Raw genomic sequence first — 23923 nt, 5'->3', positions numbered from 1 at the left:
AGTAGTAGTTATATAAATATAACTAATAATCTGGAGATTGATGAGTTTCTATTCTTTACTCTAATACTGGTGCATAAAATCCAGTGGAATCACGTTGTCTTTCTAAATCAAGCTGATCTGTGAACAAACACTGTTGAACAAATAAAATCATGAACACCCGGGAGCATAGCAGACATTTGAGGAGAAGATTAAAATCAGAGTTCAAATTACACCTCAAAACTTTGAACTATCATCTCTACAAATCTGGCTCTCGTGGAAAATTGGCCGGAGCAAACCCATAAAAAGTGCCACTCACAATATGGCCGACGCAAGCCCCGCCCTCGGTCGAGCGTACTTGTGTAACCTCCCTAACGCGGCGAACGTAACGACGTAACGGTGCTTGTGACTTGCGAAATGGAGAAAGAAACCGAGAACAAGGCTCAGCCCTCCGGTTTTGTTCTCTCATCAAACACAGATATTGATAAGCGGGGCGGTGTTGACAACAGCGGACCTGATAGGAAAGAAGAAGCCACGGGAGACCTTGTGAAAGTAAGTAGCTGTCGGTTAGCTGAAACTTTGGCCATCTTGATTACAAGCACAATCAATGAGGCCTGAAAACAGAAAAACAAGACTCGTTGGTGAAGTTATGGCTGCTTTGTTTTGGTCACGGTTCTTGGCTGAGCATTTTTTTTAAAACCACCGACAGACTCTATAACTTACTGAGTTTCCACTAGTTTCAATTTGCGGTGGGTTGTGGAGCAGATCCCCTCAGAGTTACCAGATGAAGTATTAGTGGACAGACAGCTCGGAGGCATTTTACTGTTTCTGTTTTGTGACATGATCTGGAGAACTTTGGAGTTTTATTTACTGGAATCTTATTTTTGAGTCGCACTTCTCTAACTTGAATTAAAAAATAAAAATACTTAATGAAACAAAATGTCTTTATTTATGAGATCTGGGGGATCTCCAAAACAGAGCATGCTCTGAAAAACACGTGTACCTGGAGTGGAAAAGAAAATCATGAGAATAGAATTATTATTGAAATTTCTGAGCTCAGTGTCTGAAAGCTGTGTCAGCTTTGGGTATTAAAGACCGGGGAACTCCAATGAACAGGCTAAATGTATAGAATATGAGCTCATTTGGTATTTCATCAGCCATTCTATGTTTGCTGTTTTGTATAAACGTTTAGATGTGTCGCAGCTGCACCACACCTGAAAGGAATGATTAGGTCATTAGCAAGGCTCTGGAGAAACCCTAACCCTACACAAGGAGGAGGTAATTAAGCCATTTCATTCCTGTGTTTTGTACCTGTGGCACATCTAAAAACTGCAGGACAGCGGCCTTTGAGGATTGGAGTTTGACACTTGTGGTATATAGCAATGGCAATTGGCACCATATAGTGAAGCTCTAGTACTGCTAACATCTCAAATTAGTCGATTTTTTTAAGGTAAAAATAATAATAAATAAATAAATTACTCCTTTTTTAAAGATCCACATTGGCAACATGCTCACATATATGCTGACGGAGTAATCAATAAACCACACTGTATACACTTTGAGAAAAGTCACAGAATGACCTGTGAGTGGAAAATTAAAGAGGGCATAAAGTTTTTTTTTTGTTTGTTTTTTTTAAATCACCCCTTCGCGTTTTAAACTGATTGGAAATATTTGCAGCTAGATTGATCCTGCATATTGAGATCACGCCAATATTTACATTTTACAAAAAAAACATTTTTGTTTTCAACAATTTTCAGTAGGCTGAGCAAACCACCATGAGTCCAGAGTTGTGGTTGCTGCAGCATACGAATAATCTGAATGAAGAAGCACACGAGTGCACACTAGTGACTCAGCTGATTCCAACTGACCAGCTTCTCCTTTGGATGATGACTCACCAACTTAAAACAGCAGCACTGAAGATGCACACTATCTCTAAACCTGTCTGTCTCGCCTTCTGTTTGCAGTGCAGTTCTCGGTAGGATGATCAGTAATCACGAAGACGATGTGAGTAACTTCCTACTTTCTCCTCCGCAGAGGAAATCTTTGCCACCAGTTCTCCTTTTGGTCATTTATGTGCAGGACTGCAGGAAGCCTTTAAATAATAAACATCCAGTGGCGTGCCAGACAGCAATAAACATTTTGTGAGAGTATTTGGGGAACTTTTTTTTTTTTTTTTTTTTGCAGGAGTCACATGCTGTTCTTTGATCTTTATCTGTCTCGCAGATGAAAACTTCATTGTGGTTTTCTTCAATCATAAATATCATGTCTTCTGTTTTTGTTTTGAAGGAGTTTGTTGCAGTGCGAGTCCAAGATCCCCGCATTCAGAACGAGGGTTCTTGGAATTCATACGTCGACTACAAAATATTCCTACATGTGAGTATTAACACCGATGAGTTGCCTTTCAGAGATGAGAAAGCAGTCATCTGTGGGACAATGTCATCGTTTCTCGCAATGGGACCTGGGACAATTTACCATCCAGCAAAATTTGTCATTGTGACGGGCCTGTTTCGCTCTAAATATCGTCTACTGTTTAATGATTCTCATTGTAACACTTTCAGAATCAATTGACTTCTGCAGCGATAGTTTGAAAAGCTTGTAAAACATGCCATGAACACATAAAAAACACGCCCAGTAATACTTCGGAAGACTTTTACATCTACTCAGTTTTTTTAACGACTAAAATCTACAAACACCAGAAATTTCTGCAGGTTAAAATCCCCCACGGTTTGATTTTTATGCCGTTTGTGCAGCAAATTTTTTTCCTAACATTTTGCGTGAGTCAGATGTTGTTGACGTTGTCAAGGCAGCGGGCTGGCGTTGAAAAATGCTTTGTCGGCATCTAAGCCTCTCGCAGATGAATGTGCGGCGTGGGTGTCGACTCGTGAAATTGGCCGACATCGTGTGACCCCACGTGATCCCGCGTCAATTTGTTTGGTCGAATGTTTTTGATGTGTTGTTCAGTGGTTTAAATGATTCACAGAAGGGTTGTGGGAAAGTTCTGTGGAAGGAAATTGCCTGATTCAGAGGTTTGACCTCAGCTGATCATGATCCAAAAAGGTAAACTTTGCTCAGCTGTCGATACATTCATGGAAAAAAAAAATTGATCACGATCCAACTGCCACGGTCGCTCTCAGTAGTGACTTCCTGTCTGACTTCCTCATATTGTGAGGTTATGTTGGGCTGATTTAGGTCCATCTTTCTTTCAGAAGCGGCTTCAGTTCATTGATGTTTGCAAACCTTCACTGCTACACAGCTCTCTCTAGAGCCCGGAGGTCTGGACTTTGACTGAGCCGTTGTAGCAACTCAGTCGATGTTACTTGAGTCATTAGTCAAGTCAGATTACTTGGGTAAATACTCAGATTGAGTAACAGCCAGCCTGTTGTAGATTTGTTGCCCCTTTGATGACCAGTTCGGGTCAAGCGTCGCCTCAGTTCAATTTAGTTTAGTTCAACTCACAATACATGTCACCTCAAGGTAGTAAGTTGATTTTACCGATCAGTTGGATTTGCTGTTTATTAGCTTTTGGGAAATCAAGTTGTTTGTTGTTGTTGTTTTTCACACTTCTCACACAATTAATAACTGAAACATTATGTTGTATCAAAAATGAAAACATACCTAACAAACAGGAAATCAAGTTGGTGGCCAACTTCGATTCAGAAGCGTCTGCTCCTATACATTAATAAAATAAAATAAATAACCCCAAGCAAACTATTAATGTCCCAATGAGCAGTTGTCAGCAGTTAATAGAAGTTAGCATGGACGCCATTAAGAGTGACAACAATTAAAAAGAAATTGAAACAGCAAAATTACTCGTGAAACGGTGTATGTTATCAACTTTGTCTAAAATATATGTTAAAATAGAGTAAAGGAAACAGAGCCGACTCCGATACGTACCACAGTCACAGACGGCAACGAAAGGGGAGGAGCTGTCTGTTACCGGTTAATACGGTAACCACCAACCGTCAGGCGCAGCTTAAAACGCCGGTAAATTCCTGGAGGAACGACTTCCTGACCAAACGAAGCAGAGTCAAAGAATGAACAAACACATTTGGACAAACTTCACATCCACAACAAAATAAAACTGCTACCTGATCACACCTCTTCCACCAGGCCTGACGGCTGCCAGGAGGCGATAACTTTCTGTTTAGGTGATACTTTCTGTTCAGCGTCTCTTGCAGGAGCTCTTTCAAGCTGTTTATCTGTAACTTTAAAATCCAACCTGCTAACTGAGGCCGGCAGAGTCTGAGACGGGCTGGTCTGGTCTTTAGGCGGATTGGAAAGGGGTGTCCACTTCTTCTTATATTAGAATTTAAATGTTTTCTTTCCGTTTTAATATTGTAGACTGTGCATAGTTTGGAAATTACCTTACAACACTTCAAAGATTGATATTGAGCAATGGCTGCTTAACTAATGTGTCAGAGGCGTATTGGATGGATTGGGAACTAGTCATGACTGCAGCTCTTTAAAAATGTAAAAATAAAGAAGGAAGAAGAAGAAGCAGTTATTCACTTTGATAAAGTGAATAACTATCACGGGTTAAAGTTGAATCTGTTGAATCAAACATCACGGTGGACTGTGTCACATGTTACCGGAACCGATCTGACATTTAATGGAGCTTTTCACCAGCTGCAAGCTCTGTCACAGTTCAATCAGGTTTAATTAATGATGCATGTTTATTTATTCCATGTTCTTAAGGTTATTTATTCTTAGAGTAAAGTTATCTACATATTTTCTTGTTAAGCATGAATCAGTTTACATATTCTGTCATTTCTATGCAGCAGAGTAACTAATATAAATATAGTAACTATAAAGATATATGGGAAATGTTATTCGATTGTTATTTTTAGCTGAGATGAACCAATCAGCTTACTTTTGATTTGCAAGTAAAAATCTAGTTCCATTTTTCCATGTTTATTAATCAAAAACCAAAATCTCAACATTTTGGATCCACAAACGCATCAACCAACAGCATGAGTCTAAATTTGTTCAAAGATCCGATGAAGGTTTTTAGACCACGGCTGGTGAGATTTGAAGGAAACCCAGGTGTTTGCATCATAACAATCACAGAACATTTCCCAGCGGCCTGGTGTGATTTCACAGAGTACGAAGTGGTTCTTCACGGTTTCACCCTCCTCTGTTCCGCTCTCAGACCAACAGTAAAGCCTTCACGGCCAAGACGTCCTGCGTTCGGCGGCGCTACAGCGAGTTTGAGTGGCTCAGGAAGAAGCTGCAGAAGAATGCGGGCTTGGTGTAAGTCAGACGCTCTGTGGTTATAGCATTGGTAAATGATGGCAAGAATAACAGTTTTATCATACAGAAATCTAAATCTGAAACAGCTCCAGTGGCCTGTGGAAGAGACACAGTCCCACAGCATCACAGATCCACCACCGTGGTTAACAATTGGAATTATTTGCTTTCTCACATATTTATAGCCTATTTTTTTTGTTTCTCAAGCCAATTTTTTTTTTTATTTTTTTGCTGCCAGAAATGAGTCTTGGTCGGATCTGAGCGAGCCAAAGACCTGCTAGAGTTTAGCGAACAGAAAAATCTGTTTCCTGGCTCGTTTCCCAGGCACACTGACATGCAGACAGTGTCTCCTGGTTTCTGTGGAGACCAAGTGATCTAGAGATGTTGCTTTTGGTCGCTACCAGTGAGCTTTGGAGATTTGTTTTTGAAGAATGGCCAGTTTGTTTTATTTCTATGGTTGTATTGGTATTGAATTGCTCATGCATAACTGGATGTTGATTGGTTTGTAAATTGCATTGAATCAATTTCTGTTGTTTGATTTTACTGCAGCGTTTTGATTGTTTTTATATAAATAAAGTCCTTATAAAGTACTTTGTAGGACATTTAAAATCTAAAATGCTGTTCTTCTTTCCAAAACCAAAACACATTGAGACTTCACTCAACTGACGTAAAATGATGCCGAATGTGGCTTTAAGTCTCAGACAGACTAGTTATTATTAACATGTTTAGAAACATCTTAATGTCTCAGTATTAAATGCCATTGTGTCAGTCATTTGAGACGAAATAGAAAATAATTAAGACCTTGTTTTTATCCTTTAGTCCAGTCCCAGATCTTCCTGGAAAATCCTTCTTCTCCTTCAACAATGAGGACTTTCTGGAGAAAAGACGGAGAGGACTCCAAGTCTTCCTGGACAAGTCAGTTTCCCGTTCTGTCTGAACAACGTTTGTTCTGCGCGGTCCGGTTTTGTGGACAGTCTGTCTGGGTTTCAGAGTGGTGCACACCACCGTGTGTCTGTCGGACAGCCAGCTCCACCTCTTCCTGCAGACCCAGCTGCCGGTCGGTCACATCCAGGACTGCGTTCAGGGACTGACGCCGTACTCCGTGACGGACGCCATCCTCACCTACGCCTCGTCCAACCGGGGACTGGCTCAGGCTCAGCAGGAGGATTCCATCAGGGAGCCCGGTTTCACCGTCTCTTATGAGTCCATGGAAAGGTCTGGAGATGACTTGTAGTGTTAGGGTTGAGCTGAGCTCGATGGTTGATTTTTATTTTACTTATGTCATCACATGCAAAGTAAGGCGCCTTTCTTGTTCCCTCTCCACAGTCCGGCTCCTCACCTGCCTTCCCTGCAACCGAACTCAGCGCTCAACTCTAAACCAGCAGCCGGAGGAGATCCAGACCCTCTGGAAGACATATTGGAGCTCTGTGAGCAGAAGCCAGAGGAAACGCATCGCAAGGGAAACTCCTCGATAAGAATCTCCCAGAGGAGCGACCGGCTGGAGGCTATTGTGGAGGACGCCGGCTCCACGCACGCCTCCTTCTATGTGGGTGAGATCCTGGACGACTCGGGCAGCCTCAGCCCCTCAGAGCACAGCTGCGTGATTCAGACTCCCGTGGAGGTGCACTCACCCATGGAGACGGGCTTTGGAGACGTCTGCGAAGGGGACGGCGTCTTCGAAGGCAAAACCGAAGAAAGAAAAAACTCAGAGTCTGAAATTAGTGCGGATCCTGCGACGGACAATAATAAGGTGAAAGTTGCTGAAAGCCTCTCTGAGACGTCTCAGGGTCGCCTCGCAGAAATCGACACAGGCTGCAAACGAGACGATGAATCGGAGGCGGCCCTTGAGTCAGGAGTTCATCTCAGTGACTCACGGCGACAAGTCCACCAAGAGGAAACTGAGAACGAGGACAGAGGCGAGAGCGACGAGGACAGCCGGTCACTGCTGTCCTCCAATGAGAGCATCATCCGGTGCAGCGAGGAGGAAAGTCTGGGCGAGGAGATGGACGACTCCGTGCAGGGGAAGACATCTCCGGACGAGGTCAAGGACCGGTCAGAGCTGGAGGGCTCCAGTGGGAACATTTTGTACATCGACGGATTTAAGGAGAACAAAGCGGGCGCTCAGGACTGGGAGGATAACGACCGGCAGTACACAACTGCAGAGCCTAAACCAGCTGCTTCTGACGGAGATCTGACTGAAAACTGTGACTTTAGCATCTTGGAGAACAGCTGTCAGTCTGGAGTAGATGAAGGTGAATTCACAACACGGGAAGATCCGGACCCGATACCTTTGGAGGGATCAGAGGAGGCCGAGTAGGCGTAGGTACATCAGTAGAGCTAAACGTACTCTGGCTGCTGCACCATCACTGAGCCAGAACCTTGGGTCTTTAAGTCTCTTCTGCCAAAGAAACATTAACAAGGCACAAACAAAGAGATATTCTGTTACATGAAACCTAAATACACAGTGCCTTGCAATAGGATTTATGCTCTTTAAACTTTTTCATATTTACATTTTTGTGTGCTGCAAACAGAAACTTCAGCATATTTTATTGGGATTATGTAGTAGACCAGCGCTGCGTTTCACAAACGCCTAAAAAGTGTTGTACGCATCTTTATTCGGAACTTTAAAAGTTGTTTTAAAACTGTACAATTTACAATTATGCGCAACTTTGTGTTGGTCTACCACCTTAAATCCCAATAAAATACGTTTTATACATTTAAGTTTGCAGTTGTGACAAAAGTACAAGGGGTATGAATACTTCTGTAAGGCATAAATCACTTTCACACTGTTTTATCACGGTCAAGAAAGGGCATATTAACATAAGATCAATTTTAAAAAATAGCCGATCAGATAAATGGAACTAAGAAAAAAACACGTTTTTCATCAGTTTGATCAATCTGATTCATTTATCTTGACCACCAGAGGGCACTAAATGTTCAGAGTTCACGAAAAGATGCTGCTTAATTCCTATTATTTGCCGTCAACATCTTAAACACAATTTGAATGAAGGAAATACACTGGAATGAGATGAAGTGTTTAAAATATGCTGGATTGTTTTTGTTGATTTTTAGTTTGAAGTTCCACATGAAGGGGGCGTCGTTTTTAAATGGGTCTTTATTTAGGTATTTCTCAAAATAAAGATATTAACCAATAAAGAGGCTTCACATTCATCGAACCATTTGAAGAAGAGAACCTGTTTACGTTTGGCAGGAATTGCTTATTACTTTTGTTATCAGGATCCCAAAAATGATCATTTAAACATGGCTTTTGGGGGAAGAAATACAAATATTTGGATTTTTTTTTCCCCCTTCCCTTAATTCGAGTCTCATGTTTATAAATCAGACTCGTTTGTCAGTAGCCAAAAAAAAAAAAAAACAATGGAAAAAAAAAAGACCAGCTCCTCCTCACATTTCAAAGCTATAAAACAACCAGAAAAAATGTCCTCTATTACAAAGTAGAAAATCAGACTTCAAAAAAGTAACGTCCAGAAAATGTTTGTTTTAATGAAAGATTTGGTGTCATCCCATTATCTCTGCCACCAGTATATTTATTAAACTATTAGTGTAGTAAGATTTAATCCCCTCCTAAATGGATGCAGTCAAGTTAAGAAGGTTCAGGAGTTTTTTAAGGGTGCAATTCATGCTGGGGATCTGCTTCAGGGATGCTGGTAAACTTGTTTACGTCTGCAGTTCACCCGTGTTTACCCGAAAAGCCATGTTCAGGTTGTATTTAAATTCATCTGCACTCTAATAACACTTAGATACATCACATTTACTGGATATGAGGTTGCAGTAATTTCCTCCCATATTTGCCTTTTATTTTAAACATTTATGTATGACCCCTGAATATGTGAGTCTGAAGTGCAACTGGTCAAAAACCTGTTGATTTGATCTGAGATCTGTTCTCACACTACTTACTGCTTCTCATTCCTGTGATTTTTGCTGCATTTTAAAGGGACCTGCAGGTGGTTTTATTTTATTTGTTTTGAAGTGAAATAAAAGAGAATGTGGATATAAAGGGGTTATTAACCACCAGAGTGATTTTATTCATGTATGAATTCCAAGTTTATTTCAATAAATAAGTTTCTTTCACACTATTTCCTTTCTCTAATTAATAAGCTCCACCGAGTCTTTCTCAGAAATTGACGTTATTGTAACAATGCTGCCACCTAGTGCTCAAAAGTAAAACTGCCAAAACATTTAATGTCTAAAATAGAAAATTCATGCTGAATATCTTGTCTAAGCCGTTTTGGCAGTTTATTACAACATTGACTCCTCTTGGGTATGCTTTTATGAGCTAGGCAAACCCGTCTCATGTGATTTTATTCTTTTCTTCTCAGCAGATCTCTGGTTCAGTCAGGTTGAGCCATTTCTAGGTCTTTCCAGATTTACCCACTGGAGATGCATCACATGAAAAGTCTGTGTTTAGCTGCGGACATTTCCCTCTAAATCAGTGTTTATCTATCCGAGTCCTCAGGGACACACTGTCCTTCATGTTGACTGGATAAGTGGTTCTGGTTCCAAAGTACGCAGCAGGTTTTGTTTTCTAACAATTTGCAGATTTATGCTTTGGCACAAGACCTACAGACGAATTCTCTGACTTGATTGCTTGGTTTCTGCTTTCATAGAAGACCTGATGTGGGAAAGTGTTTTATTCCACACTGTACTCATTCTGCTAAATGTTCCATCACTGGATTCAGACGTGAGATAAATCGAAACCCAATTTGAAATGTCAGACGTTTCTCCATTATGTAGATAATAAATACTACATTATATATATATATATATATATATATATATATATATATATATATATATATATATATATATATATATATAATTTTTTTTTTTTTTCCAAGATTGCCCTTCTCCTGGATTTTAATTATCAGAACAGTGCTGCCACCTTATGGCCTAAATTGAATGTGAATGAAAACAAAGAAAACCCAAATGTGAGTATTTTCATTTGATGATTTATTAATAGTATTTAACATGCACATAACTCTTTAATGTTAAAAGTTAAGAAATCAAAATATCTAAAGGCCGTATGGTTACATATGTTGCTTATTCTGATATTTGACAAAAATACCAGCTTACGTAAACAGTGACTTTCAGTGTGCATCGCTCATTTCTGGATGAATACGTCTAGAATGACAGTTCTAGTTTCCACATCACATAAATGTGATCTACGGTGGACAGTAGATCCTGCACAAACACGCAGGATCTACATGATGAAAAGCGGGAAAGAAATTGTGTCCGTATCCGTCGGTGGAGTCACGCCTGGATGTGTCGAAGAGAGCGCGCTGTGGAGGAAACGGAAAAATAAATTTGAAAGAAATCAGTAAAACACGCATTAATAATTCAGAGTCCATTTTAAGCTGCGCCTATCTAACAAAATCATTTTCTTAAATAGGACAACCGTCGCTGTAATCAGGCTTTCGTCGCACATATTTATTCACAAGCACTGGCCATTACGGCTCTCCGATTGCCTTGTGCAGTACTTGTCCCAGCCAGCAGATGCCATAAACGGCAGGTCAACGACTGAATATACCTCGGTGGCAATCTGGATGAGTACCAGGGGAACTGTTTCTGTGTATTAGGCCACTGTAATGGTCCATAATGCTCATGATAAGAGAGTGCCTGGGTACCTGTTGGATCTCAGAGGATGTAGGCGGGCTGCAGGAAGTCCTTGGGGACGATGCCCACGGTGCCGTTCAGTTCACCGACCCACCAGCCGTGGATGTTGTACTCCTGAGCACAAGAAGGGAACGAATAATGAAATCTCAAAGGGCGTCCGGGAATAGCAAACAAAAATAAATTCCGAGCACAAATATCGATAATTTTCGCCCAATTTCAGAAGCCGTTTGCATGATTTGATCCCCAATTACGCTGCGCGTGCGAGGTCGAGGAAATTAAAACGGGCCTTGAAACCGCAAAAACTATGAGGCTGAGATTGTTTTCCTTCTGCATGAAGTCAATTACAAGCGAAGGACAAGCAAGAAACTGCATCCCATCCCACAAACAGCCGTTCACAATATTTTAATACACACTGGGGCTCATTAGCCTGGAGGGGTTTTCATTAAAAACTGGGCAAAACAGTAAACAAGGCAATCAGGATAGTAAGAGTCTAAAATAAAACAGCTTTTTTTTTTTAACAGCTCAAAAGCCATAAACACAGCTGGCCTCCTTTCACCAGACTAATTAAGTCGAGACGTTTTCCCTGGAAAGACTTGATGTGTCTTTTTGAAAATAAAACAAAGCAAAACAGTCAAACTTGAAGTTTTATCTACAAACAGAAAAAAAATAATAACTAAATAATTAAAAATGTATATTAAATTAAAATACAATGCGGCAAATGAACATTTTAGGAAATATTTTCTTTTTCCACATTGATAGAAAAAAAGAAAAGAAAAATGTAATTAATTGAATATTTAATCCAAGGATTTATAATTTAAGTGAATTTGTGAAATTTAATAAGTAATACATTTTAATAGAAGAAAAAAATGTTTAAGTGAAAACATAAAATTCTACATAAGTTGCAAATATTTAAGATATTTTTCAATTCAGTTTGACTTGATGCAACAAAGTTTTTGTCAAAAAATATTAAAAGTATTTCCAACTGAAGGCAGGTGGAGGCATTAAATATTAAATAAAAATGCATTTGAAAATATCAAATAAATGAAATAATTTAAGGGTCCATGAACAACCAGAGTTGTTAACAGAAACGTCCTTGAGATTTATTGATCACCTTTGATCATCTGATCAAAGCAGTCGGACCTGAACTCGGGGCAGAGGCGGGGAGCGGCCGGCCCATCGTCCGTCTGCTCTCAGGCGGATTGAAACTGGCTGCGGGAGACGAAACACGAAGATGAGAACGTATCGGTGTCGGTCGGTGAACATTCGATGGCTCTGCTTCCACTCGCAGAAGCACAAACAGACTCTGACATGACGGAGCGCTCCGTGTCAGAGGTTTAGGCGATCTGCGGGACTTGACACCTCTCTGCAGCCAGAGGAATGAGGCCTGCAGCTAATGAGCGCTTCCTGGACAGCAAGGATGGATGAACCGTTCAGGCGGTGACAAACCGCGAGACTCTGGAGTCTTTAGAGCACAAACAGACATAAGTAGATTGTCCACCCAGGCCTCATCGCTTTCAGCTCTGACCGGGACGTCAGGGTGTGCTGGGCCGCCCTCAGTGTGTCTCTGTTCCTAACGAAGGGACAAAGTTTGGCTGAAATGGGGCTTTTATGCTTCCCACAAGACTTAAGAGAGGGAAAGTCTGGAAAGCTGGCCATGGCTCCTGTTGGAAAGGAGCGGGAGAAGCAGGGAAACAGACGGACGGGGGTGGGGTGGAGGCATATCAGAGTGAGAGGAGCAAAACAGTTCTGCTCTCCCTTGGGGGCGTCGCAGCACTATTCCACCAACCGTAGTGACAGAGAGTTTTATTTATCTCCGCCGCCCATCTGTGCAGCCGGTCTCAAATTCTCCCCGAGAAAGGTCTTTTGGATTATCAACGCCGCCATTTTAATACAACTGCCGCATCGCAGAGTGGGCGCCGATGGCGGCGGGAGTCTGTCAGGCGTGCCGAGTCCATCTTCCCCGTACTTGAAATGGGTTCATCCAGAGTACACCTGCTGTAATAGGGACATTCCAAAAAAGCTGTGGAGAGTGAATTACCCAAATGACTTAAAAACAGTCTCCCCTTTCTCATGGCGTCCTTCTGCCGCCGCTACCCGCGTCTGGGGTTATTTTGGATCTGGAAACGAAACGAGCTGAAGAAGTTTGGGAGCGCTAGCGTGAGACGGATTGGGGTGTCTGTGTTTTGGGGCGTATTTGGCAGCATTGAGGGAACAGGAAGAGGCGAAGGGGGAGAGGGGGATGCGAGGGGGTCGAACAGCGCCGTGTCGTGGCGGCGGCCGCGCGTCGACTCGCTGACCTCCCGGTGACTCCTCCGCCGCTCGGAGTGAACGTGGGCGGGGCCGGCAATGGAGAGTGGGTTGCTATGACAACACCTGCAGTGTACCGGCGCGATCGTTTATTTACCACTCAGGGGGCTGGCTAATGGCGGCATTCCTGATAGGCCCATCGCTCACGGCGCGCGAGCGGAGGGCAGACTGACAGCTTCCCGACTCGGGAGCGGGGAGAAGGTGAGAGGAGGTTTGGTCGGGCGAGGCAGGTGTCACGCCACCATTATGCAGCAAAACAAAAACCTGCTCTTCTGATCATCCACATTTTTTTCCATTTAAAAATCCCTAAACATCAGTCCTCTCTCTTTCCCTTTCTTTTTTTTTTTTTTCTCTCTCGCTCTCACACACACTAACCTTCTCCTGGTGGAAACACACCCACTTGCATGTAATCCCAAATGCATACAAACTAGGGGGAGTGCTAATAAGCCTGACACATGAGGCATCTCTGCTCGGCCACCAGCTGACTGAGGCAGGCCTTGGGCGTGATGGAGCCCAGGAAGTCTCTCATTGCCCTGCCGCTGAACCCGCCGCCTGCTTGTTACAATCTCTCCCTCCTTCCACATTTCCAGCCCCCTCCATCTTTTCCTCCTGCTCCCGTTCTCTCTCTCTCTCTTTTCCCATCTCTCCTGCAGCAGCCTTTCTGCCTCCATCCTCTCCTTGTTTGTTTTCAATCCCGTCTCCTCTATCGTCTCAGCGCACGCTCACCAGATGCACTGCAGGTCTCTGCAGCATCCAGAAGCCGCCTCACTGCTTGCACAGACACACTTCATAACGCCAGAAACTGGGGGACAGACTCAATCATTTTTCAGGATGTGTTTTGAGCCACAAAACCGGCCAAAAAATATTCATACCTTTTGACATTTTTCTGATTTGTTCCAGTTACGACGACAAACCTCATCGAATTTTGTGATTTTATATGGCAGACCAAGTCAGTGCAGAGCATAATTAAAGTGGTTTGAAAATGATTCATGATTGTATTTTTTCTTTTTTCAAAAGAAGTGCACAAACTCTCACATGTATTTGTATTTTTACCCATTTGACATTAATACCCTTGAATAAAATGCTAAGAAATAAAGAAAAAGAGGACAAATGATTCTAATTTAATCTCAGTATAAACCCAGGAGTTCTGAGAAGGAGATTTGTTTGAGAACGATAGGGACATTCACTTACTGCATTGTTTATCATTGATAGTGATATATTTTTTATGATAATAATTTAGATTTACTGTTGTCATAAAAAATGTAAGTTAATGTTTCACATCCCCAAATCTGTCTGTATTGGGATTATTAGTTTTACTGTTTTTTTCCACTGTTTGTTCAATGAAATCATCAATAAATAAATCTCAATGAACTTGAAATTATGACTAAATGCGGTTCAGATTTTCAGTGTAATCACAGTTCTTTACGGGACCTTTAGGTGTCCTAAAGACGCGAATTACAAATAGCAAAGTGTTTGAAGAGAAGCATTGGTATTTTGGGGGCTATTACTAATGTGACAAAGAAGTAATGATTAACTCTAATCATCACTTATAGAGTTATCACAATAGTAGCAGAATGTATTCTGATAAAACCTTAATTTCATATTGCTCATCCTTAGCATCAGAAAAACAAGCAGAGGCAGGTTAGGAAGCTGTGCAGAAGCTTTAAACAGGGTTAGGTTACAGAACACTATTCCAAGCTTTGAACATCTCAGAGCTCTGTTCGATTCGTCATCTTAACATCGAGGGGCTGCAGAACTAACAAGACATGTCTGTCCACGTGATTTATCAGACCAGACAAGGCGAGTATTCATCAGGGAAGCAGCCAAAAGGTCCAAGGCAAATCTGCAGGGGCTTGAAAGATCAGGTGGGAGCTTTGAATCTCAAACAGGTGCAAACCACCTGTTAGAGGCTGCAAAAGCCTCCTGGCTGGAGAGTAGGATGACAATACACATTCAGTCAGAGCTAAATGTAGGACAGTTCAAACAAAGTACATTTATGAGCTTAGCGTGCGGAAAGACTTCAAAACCGACGTTCACGGATGCTATGCATGCAATCTGACTAAGGTGGTGCTTTCTTGCAAAGAAGAATGTTGAAATATTTCTGTCTCACATGAAATTGGGAAAAACAGACTGAAGTGAAGAAGGTTGAGGAGTGTCAGTATTTTTTTTAAAGTGTTGTAAAGGAAGCCATGTCAAGGAGCTGATACAGTGAAGAAAATAGCTCAAGGAAAAGACATAATTTTTTTCAAATGTAAAAAATTCCAGCTATTGGATCAAGGGATAATGCAAAAAGTGGATCGAACACACGCTGAAGTTAAAGTTTTCAGCGGAAAGTTTCCCCCGTTCAGCCTTTCCTGAATTTATGTAAACAAAAAAGAATAAACCAAAAAAATAAATAAAACACAGACGATAGCCGCGCGTAGCCAGAGATGGGAATGGCTACTTAGTGTCCGTTTTTCCAAGTGGGCTTTTAATTAAATCAACGAATTGGCTCCAAATTGGAAACGTGACAGAGCGCGAGAACACTTGAAAATATCTCAGGGACGATGAGATTTAATAAAAAGAAAAGCCTGCTTGCTCCGTTCTAACGCACGCCTGGGATTACAGATCGCTTCCTAACTTAATAGCAATTTAAAGTGGATTTGTGTATGCCACTGAGTGTCTGTAATGATGGCTGTTTATGCCGCCCCTCATTTATAATAATTAAGCGGAATGGATTGGGGGGTGGGCTGCTCAGACGCGGTTCGGGGCTATTGGCTTGGGCTGAATAATGACCTACTGTAGTTGACCGGGGGATGACCGCTGCCTCCTGCATGACCCCGGACCCCAGACTCGCCCCCTGCTACTTTGGGTGGTAAATAGGATGTCTTCCCTGTCTATAGTGACTCGGTGTCTATGGCCACAAAAGCAGCTTGGGGTCTTTAAATTGGTGTGTGACAAGAGTTCACACTAAAGAAAGGAGGACCCCCCCAAAAAACCCTCTTTACACACTCTTTGTCTCTGTTGCTTGACTCTTCCCATCTGATTGTTTGCCCACTTTTCCTCTTTTAGAGCAGACAGGAAAACGAGTTTCTTATAAGACATTTAAAAAGTCCTGAAAGGAGACAGTTTCACGCAATACTAACAGAAGATGTATATATAAATCTATATATATATAGTTATATATATATAAATTCTCATTAGAATTAAAATCTTCTGAAGACGTTGACTCATGACAGGTCTGCTTGAATTCACCACAAGGTGTCAGTGGTATCCACGTTCTCACAATCTCCGTCCAGCGGTAAGTTTGTGTCAAATCAGAGGTGACGCTCTGCTTTGGGAGCTCACATCGGATTGGCTGAGCCCGCAGCCTTCGCTCGCGCTCTCCTGATTCTGCTTGGGAGGAGGAACGGGAGTGAGGGAAGCGAGAAGGGAGGACGAGGGGAGAGGTGGAAGCAACGCCTGCCAGAGTTTTAAGGACCCTGGACTGGGTTTGTGCCATAAATCTCTTCCCACTCCATCCTGCCGTTCCCCATGAGTGCCTGTGGGAATACAGGAATGTGACAGCTGACCTGTAGAGCTGCGGTCTTTTGATTAGGGATACATAAATTAGAGGGCAAGAATGCGGGACGTACCTCCTGGTCCAGTGCCGGACCGGTCCGATACACACGAGGTGGAGCAAAATTAAGAGAGAGAAACTGCAGGGAAATCTGGTAACAGGGCCAATACAGGCCAGGATGGAGAAAAGGGCAGGCAATATGCTTCATACAGAAAAATCATAATTATGACTTTATCACTTCATGCAGTAAAAATCCAGCTGTTGAAGAAAATAAAAAAAGAGTACAGCTGGGTTTCCTGTAAACCTTTCACTGGACAATTTCATACTTTTCTAGAATCAAATGCCTTTGTTTCCAACAGTACAAAAGATTTACCTCCTTGAGCTTTATTATCTTAATATTTCACAAATCATCAAATATCAGTATCGGCAATGCAGTAAAGGGCTATTTCATAAATTTTGGGGCATAAAAACCTCAGACTGAATTATCCTACAATAAATACAAATTCATTAAAACACAGTTTATAATCTCTGATGCCTTTATTTAATTCACAATAAAGCTTATTGAACATAGCTCTGCTGAACAGGTGTTTTTCCTACATTTATCAAAATCAACGCATATTATGGATATCACTACAATAACCATGACAATCCCATATTTATATATTTATCTTTTTTAACATCTGAAAGAACTGTTTATTTTCTTTCTTAATTTATTTTTTTATGGTAATGCCATTATATTGGAAGAGCATGGCATGTTTACACATGCCTATCATGTTGTGAGAATCTCATTCTGGCACAAGTCTAAACAGGCTTAGGCATTTTTGAGACTGGCGAATCATTTCCAGCTACATCTAAACTTACAGTGCAGAAGATTATTGGGATACAGACACACATTGACTGCCCAGGGGCATGCTGGATCTTCAGACAAAATTCAAAATAAATCCATGCAGGAGCAACTGCTGAACTGCTCATGCCGTCGTAAGTGGAAATGCGTAGAAACATTGAAACATCTGAAGTAATCAGACACAAACTTGGAGGTTGGACACAGCCTGGTCCAAATGGACAGTGACCTTGACCACACTGCCAAATTACAAGTCGGCTTAAGCACAATGTTTTGGACAAACAGAAAACTTGGGGGAAACTTTGCCAACTTGTCCATACTTAAGATTTGAAGTGCACAGCCTCTAAGACACTTTAGCTAAATTTAAAAAATGTATTTGAGCCTAAATGGGAAACAAGTAAACTGAAGAGGAGAGTGCTGATGCTCCATAAAATCTAGCTTATGATTCTTAAGGAAAAGGCAAAAAAAATCTAATTGATGAGAATCTGGAAGAGCACAGATTAGCGACGGACAGCATCTGTCTTCCTGTTTGTGGGAAAACTAATATTTCATGCCATGTTAACTGCATTTATAAAACCTACATTGGCCAGGAAATGCATTAGGAAAAATGCAAGCTTTAAGAAAGTGCTGCAGAAAAAAAAAAAAAGATGAATTTTACGGTGTGTTACCACCTCATGTATCAGCAGGCTGAACATCCCCATCGAGCTCTGCAGAAGGCGTGTTAGACATCATCGAAAGATTCACGCTACGAGATTAATTCCCTCGAACTAATGGGATTCATATGAGTTGTGAGGTTCCTAATTTATTTACTTTGTCAGCGATGTGTGCGCACGCAGCAATACACAGGGGAGGGGAAAAAAAACACAAATACAGTAAAAATGCCCCCACTTTACAGTAAGCGAGGGATCAATAATGATGGATGAGGGCCTTTTATACAATCGGCATGTCCTCCTCAGTTCACAGCCATATGACACCCCGCCCGTGGCTACCCCACTCTGCACTTCAGCAGTCAATCACATGCTAGCTTTAAAAATAACAGTTTGTTAGCACCATTGATTTAGCACTTAGAGCGTGTCCTTATTACCCTGTAATTATGGTCAGTGTTGACATAACAGCAGAGACAAGCAGGCCTCCCACCCTCCAAGAGAATTTATGGGCCCTGGTTTTATTACGGCCATTTCGTGTGTCTGGGTCCCGCCGGTTAAACGACAAGCTTGAGTTCTAGCCAAGGGCCCGTATTTTACTCACCGAGGTCAGGGATCCCAGGAATCCCTCCCCTGTAAAGCCCAACAACAGCGAGGGTCTGTGTGTAGAGACGCAGGGAAGCCCTCCCCGAGGCCTCATTAAAACAAAACAGCCGATTACAGGCAATAATCCAAATAATACAATTCATGAGGGCATCGCGGCGCTATTAGAACGCAAAACGGGACACGGGTTGAGTCGTGTTCTCTAGCAAAGCCAAGCATTCGGAAATCTCATCGATATAATTTACAATCGCACTTTAAATCTATTAGAAGACAGTCAGAGTGCTGTAGCTTGTAACCATGTTATGACTTTTATCTTCCAGCCTGACAAAACAAGAGTGATCTGTGTCATTAAGATTAGGAGATAAAACAAACAGCCCTCGCTTCCAACTTGGATGCCGTAGTTTTCTTTTAAGCCCCTCAGTGACGCAGTAACAGAATCTACATGGTGAAATATAATCCAGGGAGCAGAGCTCAGGCGATGTGGGGCGACTCCGTACTGCAGAGCCAGCTCCCCTTTTGTTACCTTCAAGTTTTCCTGCTTTTGCCAGCATTATGTGAAAAATGAAGACAGCCGCTTTGACATTTTTCCCCCAAATCACCCGAAACACGCAGACGGAGGAGATCGGCTCCGTAGCACTCAGAGCACGGCCAAGAGAAATGCTTCGCAAAAGTTTTTACACCCTTTGAACTTCTACGTTTTGGCAAGTCACAACCACAGATGTTAATGTTTTCCACTGGCATTTTATGGTTTAGACCACAGGTGTCAAACTCAAGGCCCGTGGCCCAAATCCGGCCCGCCGTAGCTATTGGTGTGACCCTCAAGACTCTAGAAGGCCACATCAATAGAACTCATGATTTTATCAGTCGAATCAAATCAGCTTTTATTTGTACAGTCCCAAATTACCAGAATTATCAATGTGAAGTTAATACTATTTATTGTAAGATGTACCCATCGAATACAGATAAAGCTTTAATTTAATAGGTAGTTTTATCAAAACATTTATTATCTTAATCAGCTCCAAAATGAAAATGAGTTTGACTCTCCTGGTGAAGAGCAACACAAACTGGGGAAAAAAAAGTTTTGTTTTTTTCCCCCCAATAAAAGTCTGAAAAGTGTGGTGTGAATTTGTATTCGGTCCTCTTTTCTTGCTGCAAATCATGTCGGAATCTCAGCACATCTTGAAGAAGGTGCTCTGAAGCTCTATATGTGGAGGAACACTGGCATCCTGAACACATGATGCGAATGGCGTAACATGCCGGTGGCAGAACATCCTCTAGGGATATTTTTCTCCAGCTGGAGGTAAATACAGGATGGAGGTAAATACAGGACAATCTTCACCTTCTAGCAGGACAAAGAGCGTAAACAAACAGCTAGAGAGAGACAGTGGTCTAATTCCAAACCTAAATACAAACAAAAATCTGTGACAAGGCTCAAAAATTACTGTTCAAAGATGCGGTCCCTCTTGTCTGGCAGAGATTGATCTGTTTTACAAAGAAGAATGGGACAAATTTCAGTCTGCACATGTGCACAGCTGGCAGAGACCAAAGACCTGCAGCTGAGACTGCATAGAAAAGCTGTTCTGCAAAATGATGAGTCAGGAGGATGAACACAAACACGCACCAATCTTTAAAGGCTATGATTTGCAGCATGAATCTTATTACTAATTTAGTAATTTCTGAAGGTAATTTGATGCTTCGGCGTGTTAAAAGTTTAGAGGCTTGGCTCACCACACTCCAAAATGTGGCAAGCAATAAATAATTTTCTCTTTCCACTCCAAAACTCTATTTGACAAAATCTGAAAATGTTTGAGGGGGATGTTTACTTCCCTCTCCTGTAAAGGGAGCTTTAAAGGAGAAGCTTCGTGATAAAGACTCAAAGCTTTATGTGTCTTTATCAGGAACAAATACAAAATATTTTCCTCTTTTATTCTACTGTAAATAATTAAAGTACAGCAAAAATAACAATTACATAATTATAAGCCTCTTCCTTCATCTTGCCTCCCCTCCTCATATGATTTGGTCTAAACACATAGCACGATGATTCAATTTGAAATCGACCAATCGCAACAATCTGGGAACAAGTCCCACTCCGCAGAGGAGGAGAAGTGCCCAAATTACAAGCCATTGATTTCCAGTAGGATGTCTTTTCACTGGTAATACTCTGCATGTAGCTGCGCGGCGCCCATATAACACGAGGAAACAGATTGGGAGAAAAGAGCTGAGATGCAGGATGGCTTTCACCTGCAGTTTACATCAAACAGAAAGGAAGACCCTCGCATGGCTGCCTGCTCAATTAACCCCGGCGATAGAGGCTCCGTAATGAACAACAGCACCATTACGCAGCATCCGAATGGCACTTCACCCCGGCGGCCCGGGAATAGACGATGCAGCTGTCGGCGCTTCTGTGCTGCGGCGAGATGTGAGCTCTCGCTAACGGAGGGTATTTAGATGTTGGGGATATCAGCATGTTCGCGAGGCGATCACCAGAGCTGATGTTGTTTAACCCTTAAATAATTACACAGTTTTTGTGTGTGTGTGTGTTTATTTTATCAGCATCTCATTTGGGACGGCTGATCAACAAGTCAGAGGGAGCACTCTGGGAATTTTCTTTCATTAGAAATAAAAAGCGGCTGTCATCAAGATCACAACGACAAATTAGAAGAAAGTCCAGAAACCAGAGGGAAGTTGAAGTAACCGCTTCCTCCCACCTTGCTAATGACATAGATGAGATCCCCTCTCTTAAAATCCAGCTCATCCGTCTCGTCGGCCTGGCAGTCCCACAAACCCTGGTAGTAGTTAGCATATTCTGATGACATGGCTGGAAGGAAACACAGCGCACAAATTCACTCAAACGAGGCAAAAAGCTTTAACCTCTGGGAAACGGCTACTTTCTGTTATTGATTTGGAAATCTTCAAAATTTAATTCTCACCTGACTGGTTGTTCTTCTCAGCAGTCTCTTCCACTTGTTCTTGAAGATCTTCCTCTAAAGACACAAAATACATTGATTATTGTATGACATTTCTAATAGTACATAATTTACATAAATAAAGAAGAAACAACACTTTAGGGTTTAAGAAACTGGATCAACAGCAGGTGCACCCTGGAGTTTAGTAATAAATCAAATAAAGGTAAAAAAAAAAAAGAATCTCCTGTGAAGTGTTATTGGGAATAACAACTCTTTTTAAGCCTCAAAACTTCTCCCTCTATCAATGTTCCTGCTGCAAGAGGAGAGTCAGAAAAAAATCCTGTATTGGCCAGGAAATGTCTGATCACTACATCCGACTGTTTTCTGTATATATGTATTGTGTGTGTGTGTGTGTGTGTGTGTGTGTGTGTGTGTGTGTGTGTGTGTGTGTGTGTGTGTGTGTGTGTGTCTGTGTGTGTGTGTGTGTGTGTGTGTGTGTGTGTGTGTGTGTGTGTGTGTGTGTGTGTGTGTTTGTGTCTATATATATAAAAAAAAAAAAATCCCTTCTCACCCACCGCGGGTGGTTCTTATCCTCTGAGCTCGGGTCCTCTACCAGAGGCCTGGGAGCTTGAGGGTTCTGCGCAGTATCTTGGCTGTGCCAAGGACTGCACATTTCTGGACTGAGATGTCTGATGTTGTTCCTGGGATCTGTTGTAGCCACTGCTCCAGTTTGGGGGTTACTGCCCCGAGGGCCCCGATGACCACAGGCACCACTGTGGTCTTCACCTTCCAGGCCCTCTCCAGTTCTTCCCTGAGGCCCTGGTATTTCTCCAGTTTCTCATGCTCCTTTTTCCTGATGTTGCAATCACTATATATATGATTATATATATATATATATATATATATATATATATATATATATATAATATATATATATATATATATATATATATATATATATATATATATATATATATATATATATATATATGTTTATTTATCACTCTGACTGTCTTCTATACTACTAGGGCAAAAATAAGAAAATATTTGTCTTGTGAATCTTTTAGAAAGGATCAGAACAAGAGTGAGGGATGGAAAACTGTAAAATACCATAAAACCAAAAGCTGGAAACATAAACAGGATAACTGCGTATATTATTCTGCAATGATAATTATGATTATACATATAATTGATCATTATGATGAGGACAAATTAAAATCACAGAAGGAAAAAATGCTGGTCAAAATGAAATCCTTAGCAAATCTATAATGGATCTTCTTCCTCGTCCAGGATCAGAACTGCGCAGAAACGCAAAAGAAGCAGAAGCGGTTTTGAAGTCACGAAGAGGCGGAGGTTTGTGTGCCTGCGGGGCGTGGCACCCGCTGGTCTGCTCTGTGACACAGTGATCCGCCTGCCACTGACTCCCACATCCGTCGTGCACAGAAGAGGGCTGACAGCGAAGCCACAACGCAGCAACACTATCCGCCTTCCAGCACGACCAGCACCTCTCCGTTCCAGGAAGAGAAGCAGAGATCAAGCACACACGCACACACATAAATATTTCTGGATGCGAGTTCAGTTTGTGTCTCTGGATGCAGAGAGTCACCATCTTCTTTTTCCACCCTGAAGAGTCGTTTTAATTTGGTTTGCTTTGCTTCTAAACATTTGTCCAGCGGTCCTCAAGTGGCAGAAAGAGGGGCATCACAGGCGGAGCAGCCGCTGCGACAGCCTGATGGTTTCCACATTAAAGTGATTAAATTTTCCAGTCAATAAAATCAGTCATCAGAACTTGAAGCCTGCAATCTGCCTAAAGCATACAGTCTTGCAGAATTCTCGGTATTTAATTTCAACAAGTTTTCAGGAAAGAGCACAAATGACGACACTTGCTTTGTAAATTTATGCACCGGTGCTGTTGTCTTTTGATTTAGCAAAGGAATATATCTATTACCATCAGCTCTGCTCATCTGTAGCCCTGATTAGTGGAGATTTTAATAATTTACCGGTCTGTAATCACTGTGTAAAAGCTGTTGCTGAGCACAGAGTGTAGCAGAGTGATTGATAAGCTTTGGGGGTGAGAAAGTGAACGAAAGAGCTCGTCATTCGATATGCCATCTGTGGTCAGGGTCTCTACCTCTTCCCAGATGGCTTTGAACGGCGGCGTGACAGTTTGAAGACCGATTTCCCTTTCACCAGCGATTTTGGCAAAGGTAATGTACTCACTGAGTGA

At 41.9% G+C, this 23923-nt stretch overlaps 2 protein-coding genes across 5 annotated transcripts in view; one reads left to right on the top strand and one right to left on the bottom strand.

Moving 5' to 3' along the window:
- Nucleotides 1–375: 375 nt before the first annotated feature.
- snx11 (sorting nexin 11) lies at nt 376–9315 on the top strand. Of its 3 annotated transcripts, none has more exons than XM_055043084.1 (7): nt 419–528; nt 1941–1980; nt 2263–2349; nt 5126–5226; nt 6043–6138; nt 6214–6438; nt 6550–9315. In XM_055043084.1, the coding sequence occupies exons 2-7, from the start codon at nt 1957–1959 to the stop codon at nt 7538–7540; spliced, it is 1524 nt and encodes a 507-aa protein (XP_054899059.1). In that variant the 5' UTR covers nt 419–528; nt 1941–1956; the 3' UTR covers nt 7541–9315. The 3 variants fall into 3 exon arrangements, with proteins under 3 accessions (XP_054899058.1, XP_054899059.1, XP_054899060.1); XM_055043085.1 differs by having other exon boundaries at nt 432–528; nt 1169–1980; XM_055043083.1 differs by lacking the exon at nt 1941–1980 and having other exon boundaries at nt 376–528.
- An 858-nt stretch (nt 9316–10173) lies between these two features.
- Nucleotides 10174–23923, bottom strand: part of skap1 (src kinase associated phosphoprotein 1) — a 40670-nt gene continuing 26920 nt past the window's right edge. For both annotated transcript variants that reach the window (XM_055043251.1, XM_055043252.1), the window contains exons 10-13: nt 21721–21774; nt 21499–21608; nt 10869–10971; nt 10174–10523 (exon numbers count right to left, since the gene is read on the bottom strand). In XM_055043251.1, the coding sequence (XP_054899226.1) occupies nt 10879–10971; nt 21499–21608; nt 21721–21774 (257 nt within the window). In that variant the 3' untranslated portion in view covers nt 10174–10523; nt 10869–10878. The remainder of the gene's footprint in view (nt 10524–10868; nt 10972–21498; nt 21609–21720; nt 21775–23923) is intronic.

Source organism: Poeciliopsis prolifica, unplaced genomic scaffold (genome assembly GCF_027474105.1).
Source record: "Poeciliopsis prolifica strain line A6 unplaced genomic scaffold, Auburn_PproV2 SCAFFOLD018, whole genome shotgun sequence".
NCBI lineage: Eukaryota > Metazoa > Chordata > Actinopteri > Cyprinodontiformes > Poeciliidae > Poeciliopsis > Poeciliopsis prolifica.
This window is presented reverse-complemented; position numbering and strand designations above follow the sequence as displayed.